Source organism: Hemitrygon akajei, chromosome 2 (assembly GCF_048418815.1).
Source record: "Hemitrygon akajei chromosome 2, sHemAka1.3, whole genome shotgun sequence".
Lineage (NCBI taxonomy): Eukaryota > Metazoa > Chordata > Chondrichthyes > Myliobatiformes > Dasyatidae > Hemitrygon > Hemitrygon akajei.
The window spans coordinates 30483508-30509113 of NC_133125.1; the positions used below are offsets into that span (position 1 = coordinate 30483508).

At 40.5% G+C, this 25606-nt stretch overlaps 1 protein-coding gene across 4 annotated transcripts in view; it reads left to right on the forward strand.

Moving 5' to 3' along the window:
* LOC140740356 (casein kinase I) overlaps window positions 1-25606 on the forward strand; it is a 233163-nt gene that overhangs the window by 43153 nt on the left and 164404 nt on the right. For all 4 annotated transcript variants that reach the window (XM_073069505.1, XM_073069513.1, XM_073069518.1 and 1 more), the window contains exons 3-4: window positions 12742-12782; window positions 25018-25087. In XM_073069505.1, the coding sequence (XP_072925606.1) occupies window positions 12742-12782; window positions 25018-25087 (111 nt within the window). The remainder of the gene's footprint in view (window positions 1-12741; window positions 12783-25017; window positions 25088-25606) is intronic.

Genomic DNA, 25606 nt, shown 5'->3' on the forward strand with positions numbered 1-25606 from the left:
AGATAGCTTTGTAGTGACTGTCAGCTGCAGGGAGAGATGCTTTAGCTATCTGCGGACAGACTTCAGAGTGATTCCTCAAGGTACTTGCCAAATTGCTGTGGTAATGCCTTTGAATACAAATTACAATGTCCTGGGAAAGAATGATATTCAGGCCTGTTATACCTTTCTTATTTCATGTCGCACGGAATAAAAATTGATATATGTATCAATAACCTTGTTTGCTGTATTTCTAGGTTAAAACAACACATATTTAGGTTTACATACAACAGCACCATCAGGCCTGATGCCATCTATTTTGAGCGCTGAAGGTTCTCAATGAACACACATCTGCTCGAGACAGAGCATGTTTGTTATTGCAGATGTGACATTATTGATGGATGAGCAAATAACAGGTTTTTTTGCAGCTCAGCCTCGCTGCCTGTCCTCTGGCCGTTCTCTTTCTCTTTGAACAAGCTCTCAATGTGAGCACTTTCCATTGAGTGGTTCATTGGTGGAATGAATGGGGGTGGAATAAATCAGATGGCTAATTACCATCTGAGAGCAAGAGCTGAGCAATTTGATGTTGCAAAAGACCATTTGAGTCAATTGCTGCCTTTTCATCTGTCAAGTCTCCTTTTTCCCCTCTGCTCAAACTGATGGAGCTGCAGTCTTACAAAGCCCACTGGAGACTGCAGCTAATGTAGCTGGGTCCAGGAGAGGCAGATATGAGACAGAGACAGCTCAACGAGGTTTAGTTAAAGTACAAGAATGGAGTGTTTATTAATAGCACCGTGCCAACCAAAGAGCTGAAGAAATGTGGATGATTTGAAACAAATAGACTGCTGCGCATCAAACGTAGTCAATTTACACAGAACACAGCAGCATTTATTCCAGGAGGTGCAGAAACTACCTGTGTATCCTCCCCAGGTTATGATAGAGTTCCATTCCTGAGAACTGCTTGTAACTCGAGTAAGTTAAAGGCTGCGTATTTAGGTCAAACTTTGACGAACTAGGCCACGTGCATTTAAGCCATTCAGATAGTGTCATGGGTTCCCACATGACAGAAGATGTCCACAGCTTCACAGCAGCAGGCAAATCGATCCCATCAGTCTCCCAAATGCTTGCTCATATGTAAAGGCTGTACGCAAGTTGGGCGTTTGTGTCATGGGTTGGACCTGCAGTTGGGCAGTTTCCACAGAAGCATACGGTTGGTGAGTAATGGTTACATATCAATTGTGTGCATAGAATTACTACTTTGCTGCAGTGTGGTTACTGGACCGATGGGCAACACTGTGGGGTAGCTGGTGGAGTTGCTGGCTTGCACTTGCAGCAACCTGAGATCAGTTCTGACCTTGGGTGATATTTGAGAGTCTGCACACCCTCCTGGTAACTGCGTAGATGCCCTCTAGGTGCTCCAGTTTCCCCTCACCTCCAAGAGATTAGGTTTATATGCCATTTGTCCCCAATGTATAGGTAATTGGTAGGACAGCTTGGTATGGGGAGAGGGGCATAGGACCATTGTGGACAGGATAGACTATGGGGAAACTGCATAATCTCAATAGACTGGCTGGCTCGCTCCTACATTGCCAATTTACTTAGAACTGGAAATATGGATTGTTGGAGGAAAGACTTAGTAATTTCTTTGCTCAAGTAGTCACCCATTGTTGTTTTATGTGGCTGCACAAAAATAGAGTCATTTAATAAAAGGAAAGTTCACATTTTTACAGTGAATTATTGACTTTAGGAGAGGGAAACCAGAGGTCCATGAGCCAGCCCTTGTTGGAGAAACAGAGGTGGAGAGGGTCGCAGCTTTAAATTTCTTGGTGTTATCATTTTGGAGAACCTGTCCTGGGCCAAGCATGTAAAAGCAATTATGAAGAAAGCACAGCAGTACCTCGACTTCCTTAGGCGATTGTGAAAATTCAGCTTGACTTCCATAGATGTGTGGTGGAGAGTACATTGACTGGCTACATTACAGCCTGGTATGGAAATGTCAATGCCCTGACTGGAAAATCCTACAAGGAGTGTATGGCCAAGTCCATCATGGGTAAAGCCCTCCCCACCATTGAACACAACTGCATGAAATGCTCTTGCAGGCAAGTAGCATCCATCATCAGGAACCCCCACCGCCCAGGTCATGGTCTCTTCTCGCTGCTGCCATCAGGTAGAAGGTACAGGAGCCTCAGGACTCTCACCACCAGGTTCAGGGACAGTTATTACCCCTCAACCGTCAGGTCCTTGAACCAAAGGGATAACTTCACTTACCCCATCACTGAAATATGCCCACAACCCATGGACTAATTTTCAAGGACTCTTTATCTCGTGTTCTTTATTTATTGTGTATTTACTAATTATTTATATCCTTTTGTATTTGCACATTTTGTGCCATTTGCACAAGTTAGGGCGGTGCCTTATTGATTCTGTTACAATTATTTACTCTATGTATTTATTGAATATACCCACAGGAATATGAATTTCGGGGTTGTATTTGGTGATCTATATGTACTTTAATAATAAATTTTCTTTGAACTTTGGACAAACAATGCACTTTACTAAGTCTATAACAGAAATTGACTCTGGACTAAAGAATTAAAAAAACAAAAGGAACAAGCCATTTTTAGCAGGATGATAGTTGGGGAAATGTTCAATGGTGATATTATTTATTCTTTGTTAATTTGGGCAATAGTAAAGTTTGTGTATTCACTTAACAAGTATGTTATCATCGCAGTCATTAACTGAGAAACGATTTGAATGGAAAAGTTCACAATATCATGTGAACTAAAAATTTGCTGTATTATCTGGAAAAGAAAGTGCAAAAGTGGAGATGTTGGTTAACTGAGTGGAGAATTGGGAAGTAGATGCACAATGTAGTGTCTTTCCAAATAGGGAGAGGGCATTTTGAACAAATCTGCTTGGAGGTGAAATACTAGAAATAGATGAGGAGATGCTGGAGCTGTGAAATGATGAATTAGGGCCAGAAGTTTGTTTTCCAGTTCTGGAGTAATTTTATTTGCTTTTATTGATACTTTTGAACTTGTTGGCCTGGATAGTTGTGTCACTGATAGTAAACAGTGATCTGACACAGTGGATAACCAATGTGCGTTACTTCCTGATAATTTTGTTGGAATGATCTGCATCTGTTCAAACTTGACAGGTTCCATGAAAAGAATACTTTAGTCTCAAAATTACTTAAATCCAGGTGATGGCATTAAAATAAATACTTAAGTAACCTCAATTTAGTTCTTGTGTTAGGAAACTAAATAACTGTGTCAAAAAGTTTGTTACTTTTTGTTATTAATGACTTGCATAAAAATTGGGTATCCATGATCTCTCTTTATTGATCGTATAATTACCGGTACTTTAAGTGGTGTGCTGCTTTTCAGCTTATCCCATTCTTTCATTGTTTTCGTGTGGATTAAGCCATAATTTGTACTACTTCTTTTGCATTTGTATTTCTTCTGATCTTCACACCCGTTTCCAACCCTTTTCAAAACCTGAATGCATTTTCTGTAAATCGGAACTCATTGCTTTCCAGAAAACCCGGAGACATATTTGCATTTAATTCTTAGTTATTCCTATTAAGATTTTATCATGGGCACATCATTGTCTCTTTTATATTCCACACTTGTTGTGACAAAATATAGAAGACCATTAGAGTTTTTCTTACCATGTCCTCATTTTCTTTATTCCTCAAGCATGTCCCTCAGAGTTCCTTATTGTTCTGCAGCGAGCGAACTCAGATAAAATGTGTCAGTATTTGAGTGATTTCTTTTACTTTGATGTTCTTAAACTTTACATTTTCATTTGCTCTTTAATGAAAATATCTGTTCCTCTTCACTTAATGTTAAATGGAAATTTTGATATTGCTATAACCCATATTATTAATGTTTTGAATACATGTCCAATGAACCAAAATGGAGCCAGAAATTAATCATGAGACACCACTCCACTGTGTTGCTGTTATTCAATGTTTCCTATGCAGACAAAGTTTACAATCCTCCTTCTGAATTTCATAGCCTAAGAGCTTCCACAGAATATTTCATATGCTACAGCATTCTCAGTCAATGTGCATTGCATCCATTGGAAGACATGAGGCATGATTCTCTTTTCAAGTGCACTTCATAAAGATAGTGGTAATTTCACTTGAAACAAAGGACACCCAAAGGACACATCTTTAACTCAGATACTAAGATAATTAGACTTAAATTATCCAGATATACACTGCCTGTATTTGTAAAAATGCATATGACATTCTCTACTCGTCACTCCTCTGGCATATTATCTTTTGTAGTGTAAAATATAATTCTTGGAGCCTAAGCAAATTTTCCTGCCCCATTTATCTGTTTATTCTTGGATATAATTTGTTGGGCTTAGGACTTGGGTATTTCTATAGCCGAGCAAATAACTAACGTTTCCTTTTTGTCCTGTAGTGTGGCACTGATTGGCTTACTCACAGTATACTGCAGGATTTGAAATGAAATGAAATATCTTTATTGTCATTGCATAGTACAATTTGTCATGCACCAATACAGCGAAAATGAGTTTGCAACTCTCGTACTCAGTGCTATAAAACAACAAATAAAATAAATAAACAATAAATAAAACCAAGTAACTAGCCAGTACAAGCAATGTCCAGCAGTACCAAAGTGCAACTCAGATGCATGACAGCCATAAAACCAGTATTAAAAGTAGCAATATAACAAATTTATGGATGATGCTTGATCGATTGGTTCAGAGCAATTATAGCTCTGGGGAAAAAGCTATTTTTCAGTCTGGAAGTGCAGGCATAGAAAATCTTATAACGTCTGCCAGATGGAAGAAGTTCAGACAGATGATTGCATGGGTGTGTATTGTCCTTACAGATGCTTGTAGCTTTCCTTAGGCAGCATAAGCTGTAGGTGTTCTCCAGGGCTGGGAGCTGTGTCCCGATGATCTTCTGTGCGCTAGAGACGACCCGCTGAAGTGCTTTCCCGTCAGCTGCTGTACAACTGAGATACCACACAGAGATGCAATATGTTAAGATGCTCTCTATGGTGCAGCGGTAAAAGGTCACCAGCATCTGTTCAGGTAGACCAGCTGTCTTCAGTGTCCTGAGGAAGAACAAGTGTTGCAGTGCTTTCTTAACTATTGTTGTGGTGTTAGTGGACCATGTAAGGTCTTCTGAGATGTGTATTCCCAGAAACCTGAAACTGGACACTCTGCTAATGTAGACTGGAGCGTACTCGTCATCCCGAGACTTTCCGAAGTTGATAATTAGCTCCTTAGCCTTTGCTGTATTAAGAGACAGGTTGTTCTCTGAGAACCAGCTCACTAAGTTCTGTACTTCCGCTCTGTACGCTGATTCATCTCTGTTGGAGATCAACCCAATCACTGTTGTGTCGTCTGCGAATTTGATGATGGTATTGGTGTTAAATGCAGGTACACAGTCGTAAGTGAAGAGAGAGTAGAGTATGGGACTCAATACACAACCTTGTGGTGTACCAGTGTTCAAGATAGTAGTGGAGGACAGGTGAGGGCCCAGTCTCACTGCCTGTGAACGCTCTGACAAGAAATTCAGGATCCAGTTGCAGAGTGATGAGCTGAGGCCTAGCTGGTGGAGTTAGGAGATGAGCTTGCTGGGGATGACAGTATTAAAAGCAGAGCTATAATCAACAAACAGCATCCTCATGTAAGTGCCCTTTCCCTCCAGATGTGTCAGGACAGCGTGAAGAGCTAATGAGATGGCATCTTCTGCGGACCTGTTTGCTTTATAGGCAAACTGGTGTGAGTCCAGTGTAGCAGGGATAGTGACTTTGATGTGGGAGAGGACCAGTCTCTCAAAGCACTTCATTACTATTGGTGTGAGGGCAACTGGACGATAGTCATTCAAATTGTTGATGTTTGTTTTCTTCAGGACAGGCACTATGATGGCTGACCTCAGGCACCTGGGGACTGTTGCCTGAGATGGAGACAGATTGAAAGTTCTCGTAAATACATCTTTTGCCATATTTTGTAAATGCTAACTAGTCACCTTCATGAATATTTCTCAGAAATTGAGATTTTTCCTTGTGGAACCCGTCTCCTCCTCTTAGTTCCATACTTGTCAAATAATTTATCTTTTCTCTTTAATCTTGCCCGCTAATCCTTACTCTTAAGTATTTACATGCTTTGCTTTCTGCTTATTCAATTTTTAACATTTTTGTAGTTTTTTTTTATTTCAGTAGGTTTTACATTGCTCGAATTATCCTAATAAATAGTTATTGTTTATTTTCTCTTATAGCATATGCTGCACATTTGCTATCTCATTTTGTATTGTTCTCAATTCTTATATACTGCTTTCTTTTATTCCTTGGAGATACTTTTTTACTCCACTCGCCTTTGCATGCAGCACTTCATTCCTTAACATGTGTATCTTGTCCATTACCTGAACTTCTGGTCTCACCTTGCCTCCCCACTGACTGAACGTGGATAGAACTCTTGCTCATCGCAGCATCCCCTGGAACTTGCACATAATTCTTTGACATCTGCCCACCATCGCTCTCTCATTTGTTTCCACTCTTAACTTTCAGCTGATATCAGATTCCATAATCTCCTGTTCTTTGTTGTCCACACATACCACCCCCTAGCTATCTGTTACAGCCAGCCCTCCTCATCCGCGAATTCCGCATGCGTAAATTCAACCAACTGTGAATCGCGAAAACCCGGAAGTGCTCTTCCAGCACTTGTTGTTCGAGCATGTAAAGACTTCTTTTCTTGTCATTACTCCCTAAACAATGCAGTATAACAACTATTTTACATAGCATTTACATTGTATTAGGTATTATAAGTAATCTGGAGATGATTTAAAGTATACGGAAGGATGTGCGTGGGTTATTGTGGATCGGGATCGAAAAAATCGCAAGTTCTTACTAAGTAAGTCAGAACAGGTACATCCGGTATTATTTAACATCAGTTAGTCAAATGTTTGTCTTCGTACATAGTGTATATTTTACCTTTCTATGCATATAAAACACTTAAGAATGTATGTTTCAGTGCCGGGAAGTTCCCGAGTTCGATCTAGTGACAGATTGCTCCCGAATGCGCTCTGCACCCTGCCAGGTTGATGTGGAGGATCAAAAACCCAAAACCCAATAATTAAACCACTGCGTTGCTTAGTAATAATTTCAGCTTTCATCGGGGCAGGGCCTTTCTCACTTTATCCTTTAAAATTGTTCCGATTGTTGACCGACATAGCCAAACGCTTTTCCAATGACCGATGGCGTTTCACCTCTTTCCAATCGCTTTATTATTTCCACTTTATTTTCAATCGTTATCATGATTATTTTTGTGAACAGAAACACTGCAGATTCAGATCTCTGCTGCCGGGTCCTAATGTCCACCACACTGAGACAGGTCAAATAAGGTCTGGGATTCCGCTGGGTCCTAAGATCCACCGCATTGAGACATGTTGAATAAGGGACTTGAGCATCCATGAATTTTGGTATCTGCGAGGGGTCCCCGGAACCAATCCCTCGTGGATAAGGAGGGCCGACTGTAGTATCTTCACCTTAACCTGTTGACTCCATCTGCCAATCAAACCCTCCTGACCTGGATGCATCTACCTTTTGTCAGCGCTCACCAAACCCGTTTCCCCTTACCCCATGTACTGTCTCCCCCTGACTCTTTCAGTCCAGAAGCATCTTTACCCACAATGTCATATATCCAGCTTGATTTCTTCTCAGTCAGATCACTGCTTCCCTCTCTCAAAAAAAACCCTTAGCTAATCCAGTTTGACATGCTAGCTCTTTTTTGTCTTTGGTTGAATCTTAATCCTTGTGCTCAGGTCACGTAGACACGTCACACGTTAAAACTCATCGGCTGATCTGCGTCACAACTCTTAATCGAATCCATCAGTACTTCAGCCTTATAAAATCAGCTAATGCACTGATTAAAGATGGATATTTTTAAAAATTCCATTTACATCTCTCGATGAATTGTATTGAGATTATAATTTAAGTGTCCCTTGGTAAAAAGTATCATTAGCTTCATTCGCTTTTTAATCTGATTGCAGAGTGTGTATCCTAAAGTTAGAGGCATTATAAAATGCTGCATCAAGCTTATTTTTGTGCAACTCAGAATGCACCATTAATGATTCTAAAGTCCTCTTTTGTACACTTTTTTTCATTCTTAGATGTGTTCCTTTTATTTAAACAATATATTCTGCCTCCTTACCAAATTACCTTTTTTTAAAAAAACATCTTGGTACATTACATTTCAGTACATATTTTCCATTCTTGTCTAATCTACTGCTTGTTAACACTCTTAAATTTGCACCTCCCTGCAAAATGAAAAGATAAAGTGGCATCAAAGGGTCTTAGCCTGAAACATCGACAGTTTACTCTTTTCTATAGACGCAGTCTGGCCTGCTGAGTTCCTCTAGCATTTTGTGTGTGCTGCTTGTGGTTATGTGAGCGGATTAGCAGACAGTGTCCTAGATTAATGATCCGGGGAAATGCCAACCTGGCAGCTGGATAATTTAAATTTAGTTAAATTAAATAATTCTAGAGTTGGGTGGAAAAGAAAACATGGTATCAGTAGCAGAAACCACGAAAGTACTGGATTGGTATTAATGCCTCCTTGATTCCCTGGCATACTTTCACTTTTACCCGTTTCCAACCTATGAGACCCACAGCAATATTACTGAACATTTTGTTACTCTGTGAAACAGCCTGTCAAAGCTCTTGGTTGGAGTGTAAAGAAATACAGGTACACCCTATCCTCGTTATATGCGGGGGAATCCGTCCTCGGAGTCGGCGCATAATACGAAATCACATAATGTGAATAATTATTTAAATGGAGAAAATAGGGATGTGTTCCAGAGGGCTTCCAAAATGTTTTATCTGTAATTTATTCACAATTTCATACCAGTACGACACAAAAGCAGTACCACAAGGCAACATTTATATTATATTTAATCAATTTAAGGTAATATTCAATGTAATAAATCATAGAAAGTTAACATACTTTCTACATACGGCACTCACCAACAGTGGCAGGTATGTTCACTCCGGGAGTTGAATGGTTGTTGTGGTGTCGGCAGCTTTACATGGATAAGGTGGACATCGAGCACAGCAAGGGGTGAAGGAAGACTCACAGAATGGCAGCAGGATTTGACACCGGTTTGAAGAAAGTGGTGAGGGTTGTTTGCTTGGCAGCATTTTGTTTTTCAGCATAAATTTGCTTGTAGGGAAGAAGGGTTGACAGCAGGGAACGACTGAAATGCTGACTCCATTTCTAAATTTGGGTCCATGTCCATCGCCATTTGTGCCAAGTGTTCCGACTTCCACCATTCCCTCACCGTTGGTAAACTCCCGGGATTTTCAAAATCGTCTGTTGCTTGTAGCATCTGAGAGATAGTTCACTATTTAAAAAAAAACGCCTTGAATGTGGATCACACGTTGGTTGAGAGGTTGAATCATCGATGTTGTGTTAGGCGGCAGGAAACGCACTGTTATATTACGATGAATGCTGCCCAAATGTTTAAGATGGGCTGGCGCATTGTCAAGTAACAGAAGAACTTTAAAGGCAAGATTCTGTTCCCGGCAGTAGCATCCCAGAGCTGTGTTACCTTTACCTGATGCCGCGCTGTTCATAATTTCCAACTTTTTTTCAAATGTTAAAGCGGTTCTCTGAAGCTTGGCTGATGGCCCAGGACATGAAATCGGACGCTTAGGAGGCGTAGTCAAGTACAAAATCACTGCACTGTAGGTAAAACCAACAAAAGTTTAAGAGCGTAAGATCACACATCCATACGTTACCAAAACCTATGTGAGACTGGCGGGAGTGAGACTGAGGCGTGTGCACCTGACTTGTATTGGCGGAAAAGTGGTGCTTCTCGTCCCACTGTGAGGGGTGTGCATGTGACTTGTACTGGCAGGAAAGCAGTGCTCCTCGCATAACTGAGTTTTAGAGACGTTGGTAGAAATAGGTTCCTCGCATAACTCTGACTCTGAAGTCGCATAGTCTGAAGATGCATATAATGAGGATAGGGTGTAACTATTGCTAGTCTTGCCTCTGGCACCTACTTCAATGAAAGGATTAAAAAGCTAATTATTGTGTTCTCATCTTTTATTTCCTTGGTGATTTGCGTATTCCCACGTTTTGTGTTGCTTGCTCTTTATTTGTATTTCTGTTTATAAGTAACTCATCTTTTCATGCTCTATATCCCTTGCTAAATTGATAAACTTGTCTTTTCCTCCATTCAGTGTGAACTAATAGTACTGAGTTTCCTGCCTTACACCCCTTCTTCACTCTTCATAATCTAAGTATTTAAAAAGTTTTATTTGAATTACAATAAAACTCTTCTTGGGCTTCCAGCTGTTTACAGATATCAATTATAACCAACGTTTCGATGACAAACTCTGCTATTTTCTTAGTTTGTCATCAAAACGTTGTTTATAATTGATACCTGTACCTGCTGGAAGCCCGAGAAGAGTTTATTTTTCATATATGCTGGGGAGAAAAGCACTAGATTTTTTTTTATTTGAATTGTTGAGCTTGTTGAGTCACACAACATGGAAACAGACCCAGCTGCTCCAGCCTGGCTTCAGCATCCTTCCTGCTTGTCCCAGTTGTGCATATTTGGCCCAAAACCCTTCAAACTACCTCTTCAAATACCTCTGAACTGTTGCAATTGTACCTGCCTTTAGCATTTCCTCTGGCAGCTCATTCCAGGTATTGCGAGGAGAAAATAAAACGTTACCCTTTTAAATCTCTTCTCTCCTATCTTGGACCTGTGTCCTTTACTTTTGGACTTCCCAATCTATAGAAATTTCTATGTCTTGGATGACGGACAATTTCCTCAAGCTTGTAACAAAACAGAGCTGCTGATGTGCCTTCTTCACGATTGTATCAATGTGTTTGACTCAGGGCTTATTTTCCAAGATGTTGACGTGACATCGCCCCCTCATTCTCCTACTCTCCATGGAATAAAGATGCAGGGTTGCCAACCTCTCCCTGTACTCTAGACCTCTCGTCCAGGCAACATCCTTTTAAGTCTCTTCTACATTCTTCCCACCTTGACAATGTCTTTCCTATAACAATACTGCAAGTGTGGCCTCACCAATGACTTGTAGAAGTGCAGCATAACTCTGCCCTGACTGACGAAAGCCAGCAAGCTAAAGGCTTGTCTACAGTATGGCCACTTTGAGTGAACTGTGCACTGTCCTCCCAGAATCTATGTTCCACAACACTCATCAGGGCCCTGCCGTACCCTCTATAAGTACTGGTCTGTTTTGACTGTCCAAAATGCATCACCCCACACATATCCATCAGCCTTTCCTCGGCCCATTTTGCTTTGGAAAAACTCCATTTTAAAAAAAAATCATCAGGCATGACCTCCCATGCACAAATCCATACTGATTATTCCTGATCAACAATCCATTGCTTTTTATGTGCTACCATTCCTCAAGAGTGCTTTCAGTTTTTCTTTCAATTCTTATTTTCCTGACTAACTGTGGCTTCATTTATATAATCCACCTGCTCCTTTTCAAGCACATGACTGAGAAGTTAACCAACAGTGATGTTTGGCTTTAAAGTTATTTTCCACAGCTACAGATTAATTGTAACATTCTTATCATCTGACTGCTAGTTGCTTTTCTGTCCCAACTATTATTTTGAGTTGAAATAATGCATTTTTTTACCTAACATCTCCAGCTTTCAAAACATTGCAGTATGTTACAGCAAAGTGCAAATAATTGCATTAATCCTTCCACTGAAACCCATCACTACTAATATTTACATTATTTACCACTAATATTTTGTTATTTGAGGAGATTTCATTTGTCAACTAAAACACTCAAATTTCTACAAATGTACTTTGGAGAGCATCCTGACTGGCTGCGACACTGTCTGGTATGGGGAAGGGGTGGGGCGGGGGGAGGCTACTGCACAGAATCGAAGTAAGTTGCTGAAACTTGTAAAATGAGTCAGCTCCATTGTGGGTGCTAGCCTCTGTAGGAACATCTTCAAGGAGCGGTGCCTTAGGAAGGTGGCATCCATCATTAACGACTCCCACCAGCCAGGGCATGCCCTCTTCTCATTATTACCGTTAGAAAGGTGACACAGAAGCCTGAAGGCACACACTCAGCGATTCAGGAACAGCTTCTTCCCCGCTACCGTCTGATTTCTGAATGGTCATTGAACCCATGAGCACCACCTCACTACTTTGTTATTTCTGTTATTTTTTTCACTACTTATTTTAACTTAATTGTTTAATAGACACAAATACTTAATGAAATTCAATTTTTCTCTATATTTAATGTATATTTCATAAAGTTAATGAATTTCGTGATGTATGCTGGTGATATTAAACCTGATTCTGCTTCTAAATTCTGTTCTTATCCCTTGTGCTTTTTGGTGATATTTGATAATTGTGCAAACAGGGAAGAGATTCTAGAATCATGTTCTCATCATCACTTCTGTGTAACCGGCCTTGATAAATAGATTTTCAGAATGCATTTGGTCTAGGACAGATGCTCCCAACCATTTTTATGCCATAGACCCCTAACATTAACTGAAGGGACCATGGACCCCAGTTTGGGAGCTCTGGTCTAGTGTGATGGGTTTTCTGACGATGCACACTAATACTTGCTATCTTTTCAAATGGGGACGGTACTTCCGAAGTGTCATTAATGAATGCATAGGGCCTTGAGTTACTTGCAAATTTTATTTGTGATATTGAAATGTCATATTCCAAACAAAATATTAAATGTGTCTAATTCTTGTTCCTTTGTTTTCTTCAAGGTAAAAACTTATACACAAATGAATATGTGGCAATTAAATTGGTAAGTTGATAATAATTATTACTCTGCTGCTGCAGGCACTGGGCCCTGATTAATTTCCTGCTTGTCTTTATTTTAATATTGTGTATTACTCTTCCTGATCTTTTGTTTAAAAATCACTTGATTTAAAAGTCAAGTTTTAGCATGAATGATTTTTCCCTCTGCACTCAAACCTCAGTATTCTGACAAAACTGTGGTTTGGGTAAAAGACGTTAGATTCTTGCATCTCAGTTACATTTTGAGTATGTAAATTTTGCTTGCATTCCTACTTATTTTTTAAGAGGCAGCATCCTAGCAAATGTGAGCCAGGAGAGGACTAAACTGAAACTGTGATGTGGTAAATCAGTGTGACCAAATAAATGGATTTGCCTTGAGTTGCTGCAGCATATTTCAGAAAACCTCTTTCGTTTAACTCAAATGGTTGGTTTGCTTGTTTCAAGACTAAATGGTTTGCTTTGAAATTTTTAATAAATTTTCCACAACATATTCCGAGACATTCATCATCCCTATGCTTGTTGATTGACATTGGCTCACAGTCTTCACAATTTTACCCTTCTTCTCAAATGCTTTGCGGGTTCTCCTCACCGATTTTGGTGATCTCTGCTAACATGCAACGTCTTGAGATTTTTCCAGCTTTTTCAGGAACTCCAGTTTTCATCACCACTGTGCTCAAACTAATATTCTTGTCCAGAATTTCTCCTCCTTCTCTATACAGCAGTTTCCTCTCCATCTTTTACCTCTTTGAGCAAGGTTTTAGTTTCCTAAACCAACATACTTGTATAACTTAATGGCAGTTTTTTATTTGAAGTATGTAGGGATGTTTTACTATGTATGAAGTTGCAATGTTAATGTTATTATTTGTGATTTTAAAACAAAAATATAAAAACAGATATATAAAACAAAACCCATTATTATCTGAATGGTGGCCGATTAGGAAAAGGGGAGGTGCATTGAGACCTGGGTGTCATTGTACACCAGTCATTGAAGGTGGGCATGCAGGTACAGCAGGTGGTGAAAAAGGCAAATGGTATGTTGGCATTCATAGCAAGAGGATTTGAGTACAGGAGCAGGGAGGTTCTACTGCAGTTGTACAAGGCCTTGGTGAGACCACAGCTGGAGTATTGTGTGCAGTTTTGGTCCCCTAATCTGAGGAAAGACATTCTTGCCATAGAGGGAGTACAAAGAAGGTTCACCAGATTGATTCCTGGGATGGCAGGACTTTCATATGAAGAAAGACTGGATCAACTAGGTTTATACTCGCTGGAATTTAGAAGATTGAGGGGGGATCTTATTGAAACGTATAAAATTCTAAAGGGATTGGACAGGCTAGATGCAGGTAGATTGTTTCCGATGTTGGGGGAGTCCAGAATGAGGGGTCACAGTTTAAGGATAAAGGGGAAGCCTTTTAGGACCGAGATGAGGAAAAACTTCTTCACACAGAGAGTGGTGAATCTGTGGAATTCTCTGCCACAGGAAACAGTTGAGGCCGGTTCATTGGCTATATTTAAGAGGAAGTTAGATATGGCCCTTGCGGCTAAAGGGATCAGGGGGTATGGAGAGAAAGCAGGTACAGGGTTCTAAGTTGAATGATCAGCCATGATCATACTGAATGGCGGTGCAGGCTCAAAGGGCCGAATGGCCTACTCCTGCACCTATTTTCTATGTTTGTTGCCTTTTTGGGTGGAAGCATTTTATAGCAAAGTTACTGGTTAATTTAATGACCTACCCCTTCATCTGATTCTTAAGTTTAAGGTGAATAAACTGTTGAATACTTAATAGGTTCTTTCTGATGGGATTGCAGTTATCAATTGAAAATGCTCAAATGAGCACAGCCACAGTTGGAATGAAGGTTGGAACTAGAAAAGAAGACTGAATTTAATGAACAATGGCAGTAACTGTTGAGTTTTTATGGGTCCTGTGTTTAGTGTGATCTATTGAGATTATTTTGTTACATATTGATATTTGCAGATCAAAATATGAGAAGCTTTTCTTTGTGATTAAACTGTTGCAATCGTGAATGTAATTTGATTGTGTAGCTTATGATGATTAGGTACAGCCATCGTAATTGGGATAAGCTCCAGTTTCCTGCTCCACTCCAAATGTGACTATTTTAAAAACTAGCACCTCTGCTAGACCATGCTAGCATTCCATCCATGTGGAAGAGAAAAAATACTACTAAGGGTCATGCTAGTAATCACTGGGAGCAGTATGGCCCCTCATTCATTTCTTGGGAGTTTAAGCTTGCAACTCTGCTTTACAAACCTAGGCTACAGAAGTCGAAGGTTAGTGAACAATTGAGGTGCCAAGTGCTCATGATACTTTTTGTGTTTATTGGTATCCTTGTCGAAAGGCTTTTTGGAAATCAGAGAGGGATACGCATGTTGAGTGCACTGAAAGGGCTGAGCTCTTGGCTGGTCCAATTCTTCCAGTCATCCCCACTCCCCTGCCTTCTCCTCATAGCCTTTGATGCCCTGGCTGATCAAGAAATTATATATCTCTGCCTTAAGTGCACCCAATGACTTGGCCTCCACAGCCGTTCGTGGCAACAAATTCCACAGATTTACCCCCCTCTGACTAAAGTAATTTCTCCGCATCTCTGTTCCAAATGGTGATCCTTCAACCCTGAATTCGTGCCCTCTTGTGCTAGAATCCGCTACTGTGGGAAATAATCAGTTCAGGCCTTTTAACATTTGGAATGTTTGAGATTCCCCCCCCCCCCCCCCCCCAATTCTCCTGAACTCCAGGGAATACAGCCCAATAGCAGCCAGACATTCCTCATATGGTAACCCTTTCATTCCTGGAATCATTTTCGTGAATCTTCTCTGAACCCCCTCCAATGTCAGAATATCCTTTCTAAAATAAGGAGCCCAAAACTGCACATAATACTCCAAATGTGGTCTCACAAGTACCTTATAGAATCTCAACATCACATTCCTGCTCTTATATTCCATACCTCTAGAAATTAATGCCAACATTGCATTTGCCACCTTCATCACCAACTCAACCTGGAGGTTAACCTTTCCGGTATCCTGCACAAGGATTGCCAAATCCTTTTGTATCTCTGCATTTTGAATTCTCCCCCCATCTAACTAATAGTCCGCCCGTTTATTTCTTCCACCAAAGTGCCTGACCGTTCACTTTCCAACATCGTATTTCATTTGACACTTCTTTGCCCATTCCCCTAAACTACCTAAATCTCTCTGCAGGCTCTTTCCTCAACACTACCTGCTCCTCCACCTATCTTTGTATCGTCGGCAAATTTAGCCACAAATCCATTAATCTGTTGTCCAAATAGTTGATATACATTGTAAAAAGCAGCAGTCCCAACACCCACCCCTGTGGAACTCCACTGGTAACCGGCAGCCAGCTAGAATAGGGTCCCTTTATTCCCACTCTCTGTTTTCTGCCAATCAGCCAAAGCTCCATCCATGCTAGTAACTCCCCTGTAATTCCATGGGCTCTTATCTTGCTAAGCAGCCTCATGTGCGTTACCTTGCCAAAAGGCCTTCTGAAAATCCAAGAACACCACATCCACTGCATCTCCTTTGTCTACCCTGCTTGTAATTTCCTCAAAAAATTGCAGTAGGTTAGTCAGGCAGGATTTTCCTTTCAGGAAACCATGCTGGCTTTGGCCTATCTTGTCATGTGACTCCAGGTACTCTGTAATCTCATTGCTAACAATCAATTCCAACCACTGATGTCAGGCTTACAGGTCTATAGTTTACTTTCTGCTGTCTCCCACCCTTCTTAAATAGTGGTGGAGTAACAGTTGCAATTTTCTAGTCATCTGGTACAATGCCAGAATCTATGGATTCTTGAAAGATCATTGGTAATGCCTCCACATTCTCTTCAGCTACTTCCTTCAGAACCTGAGGGTGCATTCCATCAGGTCCAGGAGATTTATCCACCCTCAGACCATTAAGCTTCCTGAGCACCTTCTCAGTCATAATTTTCACTGCACCTACTTCAATTCCCTGACACTCTTGAATGTCTTGTATACGGCAGATGTCTTCCACTGTGAAGACCAGTGCAAAATATGCATTCAGTTCCTCTGCCATCTCTGCGTCTCTCATTACAATGTCTCCAGCATCATTTTCCTTTGGTCCTATATCTACCCTCATCTCTTTTACACTTTATATACTTAAAAATAGCTTTTAGTACCTTCTTTGATATTAGTCGCCAGCTTCCTTTCATCATTCAACTTTTTCTTCCTAATGACCTTCTGCAAGTTTTTAAAAGCTTCCCAATCTTCTATCTTCCCACTTGCTCTGGCTTCTTTGTATGCCCTCTCTTTTGTTTCTATTTTGGCTCTGACTTCACTTGTCAGCCACAGTAGTGTCTTTCTTCCATTCACAAAGTTCTTATTTGGAATATATGTCTTGCACTTCTCTAATTTTTCACAGGAACTTCGGCCATTGCTGTTCTGCTGCTCTTCCTGCTAGTGTCCCTTTCCATTCAGATTTGGCCAATTTCTGTCTCATGCCGTTGAAGTTTCCTTTATTCCACTGAAATACTGACACATTGGAATTTAGTTTCTCCTTCTCAAATTTCAAAGTGAACTTGATTTTTGAAAGGTTATAAATAATGCCTCCATAGTCTCTACTGCTACTTCTTTCAGAACCCTAGGTTACAGTTCATCTGGTCTGGATGACTTGTGTACCCATGGGTCTTTCAGCTTTTTGGGCTTCTTTTCCCTCACACCCTTCAACATCGGTCAGACTGCTAGTGTCTTCCACAGTGAAGACTGATGCAAAGTATTCATTTGCCATCTCCTTGTCCCCTGTTATTATTTCTCCAGCCTCATTTTCTTGTGGTCCTTTATCCACTCTTATCTCTTGTTTTTTTTACATACTTTGAAAAAGCTTTTACTGTTCACTTTGATAATTGTTTGCTACCTTGCTTTCATAATTCATCTTTTCCTGCCTAATGATTCTTTTAGTTGCTCTCTGTAGGTTTTCAAAAGCTTCAAAATCCTCTATCTTCCTGCTAATTTTTGCTTTGTTGTATGCCCTCTTTTTTGCTTTTACGTTAGCTTTGTCTTCCCTTGTCAGCCACAATTGTATTATTTTGCGTTTGAGTATTTCTTTATTTTTGGAATACAATATGTCCTGTACCTTCCTCATTTTCTCTAGAAACTGACACCATTGCTGCTCTGTCATCGCTGCCAGCATCTCCTTCTGACTTACTTTGGCCAATTCCTCTCTCACACTACTGTGATTTCCTTTACTCCACTGAAATACTGCTACATCAGACTTTCTCCCTATCAGATTTCAAGTTGAACTCAATCATATTGTGATCACTGGTTCCCAAGGGTTCTTTTCCCTTGGCTAATCACCTCCAGTTCATGACATAACACTCAGTCCAGTATAGCTGATTCCCTAGCAGGCTCAACGACAAACTGCTCTAAAATCCATCTTGTCGGCATTCAACAAACTCGCTCTCTTGAGATCCATTTCAAACATGATTTTTCCTAAATCTACCTTAGTTTTATAATCTTCCATGAGTATTGTAACATTGCCCTTTTGACATGCCTTTTCTGTTTCCCGTTGTAGTCTACGGTCCGTATCCCAACTACTGCTGGAAGGCCTGTATATAACTGCCATCAGGGTCCTTCTTCCCCTTGCAGTTTCTTAACTCAACCCACAAGGATTCAACATCTTCCGATCCTATGTCACATCTTTCTACTGATTTGATGCCACTCTTTACCAGCAGAGCCACACCACCCCCTCTGTCTACCTTCCTATCCCTCCGATACATGTCAAATTCCAGTGTAAATGCACATTGTGCCTCAACAGCCTCCTCAAGTTCAATTAAGTATCATTTGAGGGTTCAGATTGAGAGAGCTGGGAGATGTTGCGGCCGTGCTGCTTGTGATGGATGCACTGAGGATACAGTGGTGGAAAGAATGAACGTTGGAAATGGTGGATGCGATGGCAGTCAACTGGGCCAGGTGGTGTGCGCTGTCGAAGCTGCTTTCTTCCAGGTGCATGCGGAATATTTTACCGTGCCCCAGATTTCAACTTTTGTGAATGGTGGGAAGGAAGTTACTTTGTGTACAGTACTTGACCTGTGGCTTGGTTTTGGAACCAAATGCGTCTCCGCCTGGTTCAATTATTTTGCCACTCGTGGACTTATACTTGTTGTAACCATGTGTTTTTCTGCTATCCTAACTATGTGCTGTTGGTACTGCGTTTTGCACCTTGGCCCCAGAGGAATGCTGATTTGTTTGCCTCTCTTCATCTGTATGGTTGAATGAGAATTGAACTGAAGTTAATCTTGAATTTGTTATGTTCAAAACAACTTTTAATCTTAAATTCTGTTGTATCTTGGCATGACTAAGTGGTGTGCTAGGTAGGTACAATTCATTATAACACTCATGAGTCTGATACTTTTATTTTCATCTGGTAGTTTTAAGATGATTTCACCATCTTATTGAAAACTTGGTTTTCAAATGTTGTTATTATTTTCAGTTGGATTTCTAGTTGATTAGTTTCGCCCCCAGCTGAATAGAGTATTCATTGTGCCAACACTTCATTAATTTATTCTAACTGGAACGAAGAAGGTGGTTTCAAAATTCCGATATTGTAATTGTTTTGAGCCAAATCCAGTATTGACTGTAATTGAGTTGCTCACACAAATCATATAAATAAACTGCTTTCTTAATAGTTGTGTGGGGTAGGGGCAAGCACTTCCTGTGGATAGCAAAAACACCTCCCATGAAGACTGTAATGACATACAGCAGCTAATCCCTCCATGGATGTAAGAACTTCTACCCGAGTTTCACCTTCTAAGCGCCTCTGGCCCCCGTTCTGGACTTCAGCTGTGACTGCAAGGCTATCTATGTTGCTGACTTCTGGATTTGCGTCCTCAGGCCCCAACCCAGCTGCAGAACAACTGTCGATAATTTACTATTTTCCAGCACAATACCTCAAAATCAAATCCATTTCATTCTTCAGGCACCACAGAAAATGACCCTGCAGGCAAGCCCTATATTTACCAACGTTCCCAGCAGTACATGGCTGACCTCATGAATACACAGGTCTGTGGGTCAGCGTAAGCCCGCAGATCATGAGGATACGGCAGACAGTGGTTTGAGGTTGTCCTTTGTTACTCCAGATAGAAACTTGCTGGGTCAATGAACTGTATTGCTAAAATTTACGTTCAGTTCGAATGAATTGTTGAAATTCAGATCATTGTTTGGGGTAAATTCCCTTGTGCAAAGTGGCCAAATGAAATTTATTTTATGATTTAAATAACCCAACCCAACACAGCATAAGAGGAGCACAATGGTTATTGCTATAAAATCAGAATTTAATGAACATAAGAACAGAAGAAATAGGAGCAGGAGTAGGCTATCTTGCCCATCAAGCCTGCTCCACCATTCAATAAGATCATGGCTGATCTGGCCGTGGACTCATCTTCACCTACCTGCTTTTCCCCCCAAAACCCTTAATTTGCCTACTATGCAAGTATCTATCTAAATATGTCTTAAATACATTTACTGAGGTAGCCTCCACTGCTTCATTGGGCAGAGAATTTGACAGACTCGCTATACTCTGGGAAAAGCAGTTCCTCTTCCTCCCCATCCTAAATCTACTCCCCAAAACTAAAAATACAGTTTAACTATTTGTTGATGTTCACTAATGTTTAAATATTTTCTCTTACTGAGTATTTGAAGCAAATAGAGAGGTGAATGGTAATGATTGTAAGCCACCTCCCAAATTGTTTACAGTAGGGTCATAATTTAACCCAAGTTGTGTGTTTTTCAGAAATTTTCTCTCACTGCAGTATTAAGATTGGCACTGAAGTAACAACTTGGGCCAACTTAAAGTCCTTCACATTACATGTGATTGAATGGGAGTAGATAATTAAGGGCAAGTTGAAGTTCTGGCCCGGAGAAGGCTAATGCATTTTTCAGATAGCCAGTTTGATGGCGTTGTTTGAGGCACCCTTAACTTTTATTTAGTGAATCAGTGTGGAGACGGCCCTTCAAACTATGCTGCACCAGCAACCCCAAAGCCCCAGTTAACCCTAACCACATCACAGGACAATTTACAATGACCAGTTCACCCACGGGTACGTCTTTGGACTGTGGGAGGGAACTGGAGCACCTGGTGAAAAGCCACACATTCCACGAGGAGGGCATAGAGACTCCTTACAGAATGGTGTTGGATTGAACTCAAGAACGCCCCAGCTGTAACAGCTGTGCTAACCATTGTGCTACATTGGCCCTCATTGTGCGAACAGCTGAACTGTGGAGAGAAGCTGAATCAGTTTGTTTTCTCTTTAAGCATTGCATTTTGTTAGCAATGCTTTGACGGTGAGTTTGTCCATCCGAAACTCCTGAACTTGAGGAGGCTGTTGAGGCACATTGGCAGGTCTGGAATCTTGTTACAAGTTTGTAAAGTCAGCAGATTTCCTCTCCTGAAGGACAAAAACAGTTTCATAGATACAGCTTTCTCAAGTATCAATTTTTAAAATTTTGATTCCTTAAATGCCTCCGATGCCATGATGGGATTTGAAGTGTGGATCATTTACTGTTATTCTCATAATTTAAGCACAATGCAACAGCCAGTGCAATTTAACCAATACAGATGCAATCACTATGGCTTTCATCAGTGCCTTGCTAATTTAAGTCTTCATTATGTGATGCAAGGCCAAATAAAACCTTCTGTAGTACTATTGTGAAATAAGCTAAAAGTGATTGCCTTTAATGTCTGAACAAACCTTCTTGTAAAGAAACGTTCAGTGCATTGAATTGATAATGGCACATCATCCAGGTCTGATTAGATTTACTGATGGATATTTCAAAAATAACCTCAAAAATCTGAAGATAACATTTCAGGTCCTGTTCAATTCTAGCCATGCAATATTATTCTGACTTGGAGAGTTGTGACCTGGGGGTGTTCCTCAAGGGTCACTGCTTGGTTCTCTGTTGTTTGTGCTGTGCGCTCAGTAGCTATTGGGCACACCTGTAGATCTGCTCGTTAATGCAGGTATCTAATCTGCTAATCGTGTAACAGCAACTCAATGCATAAAAGCAAGTAGACATAGTCCAGACATTCAGCTGTTGTTCAGATCAAGCTTAAGGATGGGGAAAGAAATGTGATCTAAGTGACTTTGACTGTGGAATGATAGTTGGTGCCAAATGGGATGATCTGAGTATCTTGCAAACTGCTGATCTCTTAGGATTTTCACACACAACGGTCTCTGGAGTTTACAGAGAATGGTGTGGGAAAAACAAAAAAACTGAAGGAAGTTGTCGAAGGATTCATCGAGTTGGAACAGTTGGAAATGTGGGGCAGAGAAATGGCAAAATGAAGTTTAATCTGGACACTTGTGATTTGTCGCACTTTAGGAGGTCAAGTTAAGGAAAGTATGTAATATATGGCAGTACTCTTTGGACTGAAGTACAGCAGGATTGTGGGGTGCAAGTCTGTAACTCCCTGAGAGTAGCAACATTCAAGTTCAAAGGTTCATTTTACAGTCAAAGCATACACGTACAATACAACTGTGATTTTCGTCTTCTCCAGATAGCCAAGAAATACAGAAAAATCATGGGTGTTGAAAGAAAGGATGTCAGTTCCCCCTCCCCCATGAAAAAGAATCAAAACTTGCAAACCCCAAGCCCCACCTCCTCACTTGTACAAAAGCTGGTAGATCACCCACCCAGAAAGCAACAGCGAAAACATCAAAAACCACAAACCTCTAACCCCCTCCCTCGCAAAAAAAAGCGACAGATCGCCCACATGGAAAATGGCATCTAGAATGTCAAACTGCAAACCCCCAACCACCTCCCTCGCACAAAAACCACAAACCTCCAACCCCTTCCCTCGCGGAAAAAAAATTACATCGAACCCCCAAAACCGCGCTCTCGCACACAAAAACTAACAGATCGCTGACACAGAGAAAGCACCAACAGGAACATCAGACCCCAAATCCCCAGCATCTTCTTTGCACAAAAAGTAACGTATCACCCACCCGCCAATCAGCACTGAGAAAGAAAACACAGAAAACTGAAAAAGACTGATAGCAACTACAGTCCAAATATTACATAAATCTCAATGTTGAAGACATCCTCCCGACAGCACTGAGGAGGAGAGCAGACACAGGAGCTCAGTCCTTCCATAAAAATGCTGACCACCGTCGAGCAACCTCTGTATTTGCTTCCGAGAGTTGATCATGACCCAGTCTCTCGTTTTCTTCACAAGGCAGCTGGTAATCTTGGTCCTCTCCGGGGTCAGAGTGCTGGAACATTCGATCAAGTTCCAAACTTCATGTCAAAGGCTCTTATAACCATAAGATCCTACAAGATCGTAGGACAAAGGAGCAGAACTAGGCCATTCAGCCCATTGAGTCTGCTCTGCCGTCTAATCATAGCGATTCAGGAACAGCTTCTTTCCCTCTGCAATCCATTTCCTAAATGAGCATTCAACTCATGAACACTACCTCAGTTTTTTAATATACAATTATTTCTGGTTTTTGCACAATTTTAATCTGTTCAATATACGTAGACTGTAAATTTATTTATTTTTCTTCTATATTATGTATTGCATTGAACTGCTGCTGCTAAGTTAACAAATTTCATGACACATGCAGGTAATAATAAACTTGATTCTGATTCTCCCCCTGCTCCTCCTTAGCCCCACTCCCTAGCCTTCTCCCCATAACCTTTGATGTCATGACCATTCAAGAACCTATCAGTCTCCAGCTTAAATACACCCAATGACCTGGCCTTCACAGTTGCCTGTGGTAACAAATTCCACAAATTTACCACCCTGTGGCAAGATAAATTTCTTCGCAACTCTGTTTTAAATGAACACCGCTCTATCCTGAGGGTGTGCTGTCTTGTTCTGGACTCGCTCATGATGGGGAAACATCCTTTTCATATCTACTCTGTCCAGGCCTTTCGATATTCAAAAGATTTCAATGAGATTTCCCCCCTCCATTCTTCTAAATTCCAGCGAGTCTAGAGACATCAAATGTTTCTCATATGATAACCCTTTCATTCCTGGAAACAAGGTCAAGACAAAATGAACAAGCAGAAGATGTAGAGAAAGTTAAATAATTGAAGAGATTGGCTTTCTGGAAGGCATTGCCTGCTGGTGCCATCTTGACTGGAAGTAAATAGGGTATGACATGGGCGTAGGATATGCCTGCCTTTCTTGGCTCGAGTGTGGGTTATAAACTTGAAATATGGTCGTAGCTGTATAAAACTTCGGTTCAGCCAAATTCTTTATATTGTGTACAGCTTATGGGAAGGATATGGAGGCTTAGAGAAGATGCAGGAGACTTTTTCCCAAGATGCTGCTTAGATTAGAAAGTGTAAGCTGCAAGGAGAGGCTAGACAAACTTGTATTTTTTTTTTCTCTAGATCATTGGAGGCTGAGAGTCAGCCTGATAGAAGTGTATTAAATTATGTAAGGCATAGGGTTAGTTAGTCTTTAACCCAGGGTGGAAGTATCAAACACTAAAGGCATAGTTTTAAGGTGAGAGGGTAAAATTTTAAGAGATGTTAGGAGCAAGCTCTTTATTTTACACACTGGTAGGTGCTGAAAATATGTTGCTGGGGAAGTGGTAGATGCAGATATGATAGCAATGTCTTTGGCCTTTAGACACACGTGGGCAGGGAATTGAAAGATGTGGATTGCTTGCTCGCATGTGTGCAGTTTAAACTGACATCATAGTTGGTACAGAAATGATGGGCTGAATGGCCTGTACTTGTGCTATTCTGTTGACCATTTGAAGTACACTCCAGCATCAAAAACAAAATGAAATAGCAGTTGACTTGTTCCCTCTTAAATGTGAGAGGCTCTGTTGTTGAACGTAGATTTTATGCATCCTATGCTATTGTATCTAATCTACTTTGCCACCCAGTTACTGAAAAGTAGTACCTTGCAGTGTGTTAGAAGCTACTCATGCAATATTTTCTGTGTGCTGCAGCCTCTTGTGGGGCATCTTTTCTGTAATCTGGTACCTGGGACTTGCAACCTGGGAAATGTTAAATTCCATGTGCAGATGTTTTTACTTTAAACACTGTGCTGTGCTTAACCTCATTGAAACAGTGATCTTTAACATAGTAAAGCATCCCAACATTATTTTTCGCTCATTGCATTTTGTTGTGTGTAAACGTCTCGGATTCATTTATGTGTCAAAGCAAAATTTCAGTACTAATATTACCAAAGTTCACTGTAATGTTTCTTGTGTGTTTAAATAAGCCCATCCTTTTTGCACTTAGGAACCAATGAAGTCCAGGGCACCACAACTTCACTTGGAATATAGATTCTACAAACAGCTGGGATCTGGAGGTAAATTAATGTTCTATTTCCATATAAATATTCATTCAGTATTGTTACTTGATAAGTGATCTTGATGATATTGGTAAAAATGATGGTGACTGTGGTGTTTGATTTAATAGAGTGGCTGTCATTTGAATTGTGCTTAAAGAGAAATTGCTCAATACTGCATTTTACAACAATGAAAGTTACACAATTTACTTTGTGCAGCTCAAATCATTTAGCTTGGAGCCGTGTTACAAACTAAATATACCCCTTGTTCAAATCAGTAATTTGAAAAATGGAGGTGACATAGCAACGGTGTTTTCTGCCTGTATTTCAGTCGTGATGGAATTTGTTAGTGGAATTGAGCTAATTGGGGGCCAAACAGTTCTGACAGTTACTAACCCTTGAAATAGGGAGGAAGTATTCTTTCAAGAGAACCTCAGTATAATGTCATTGTCACTTAGTATTAAGAAAAAAAATACTCTGATTAAATCTTGAAGCCCTGTTGTTGCAACTTTCTTTCCCAGTGATTGTTTAAAACAGTTA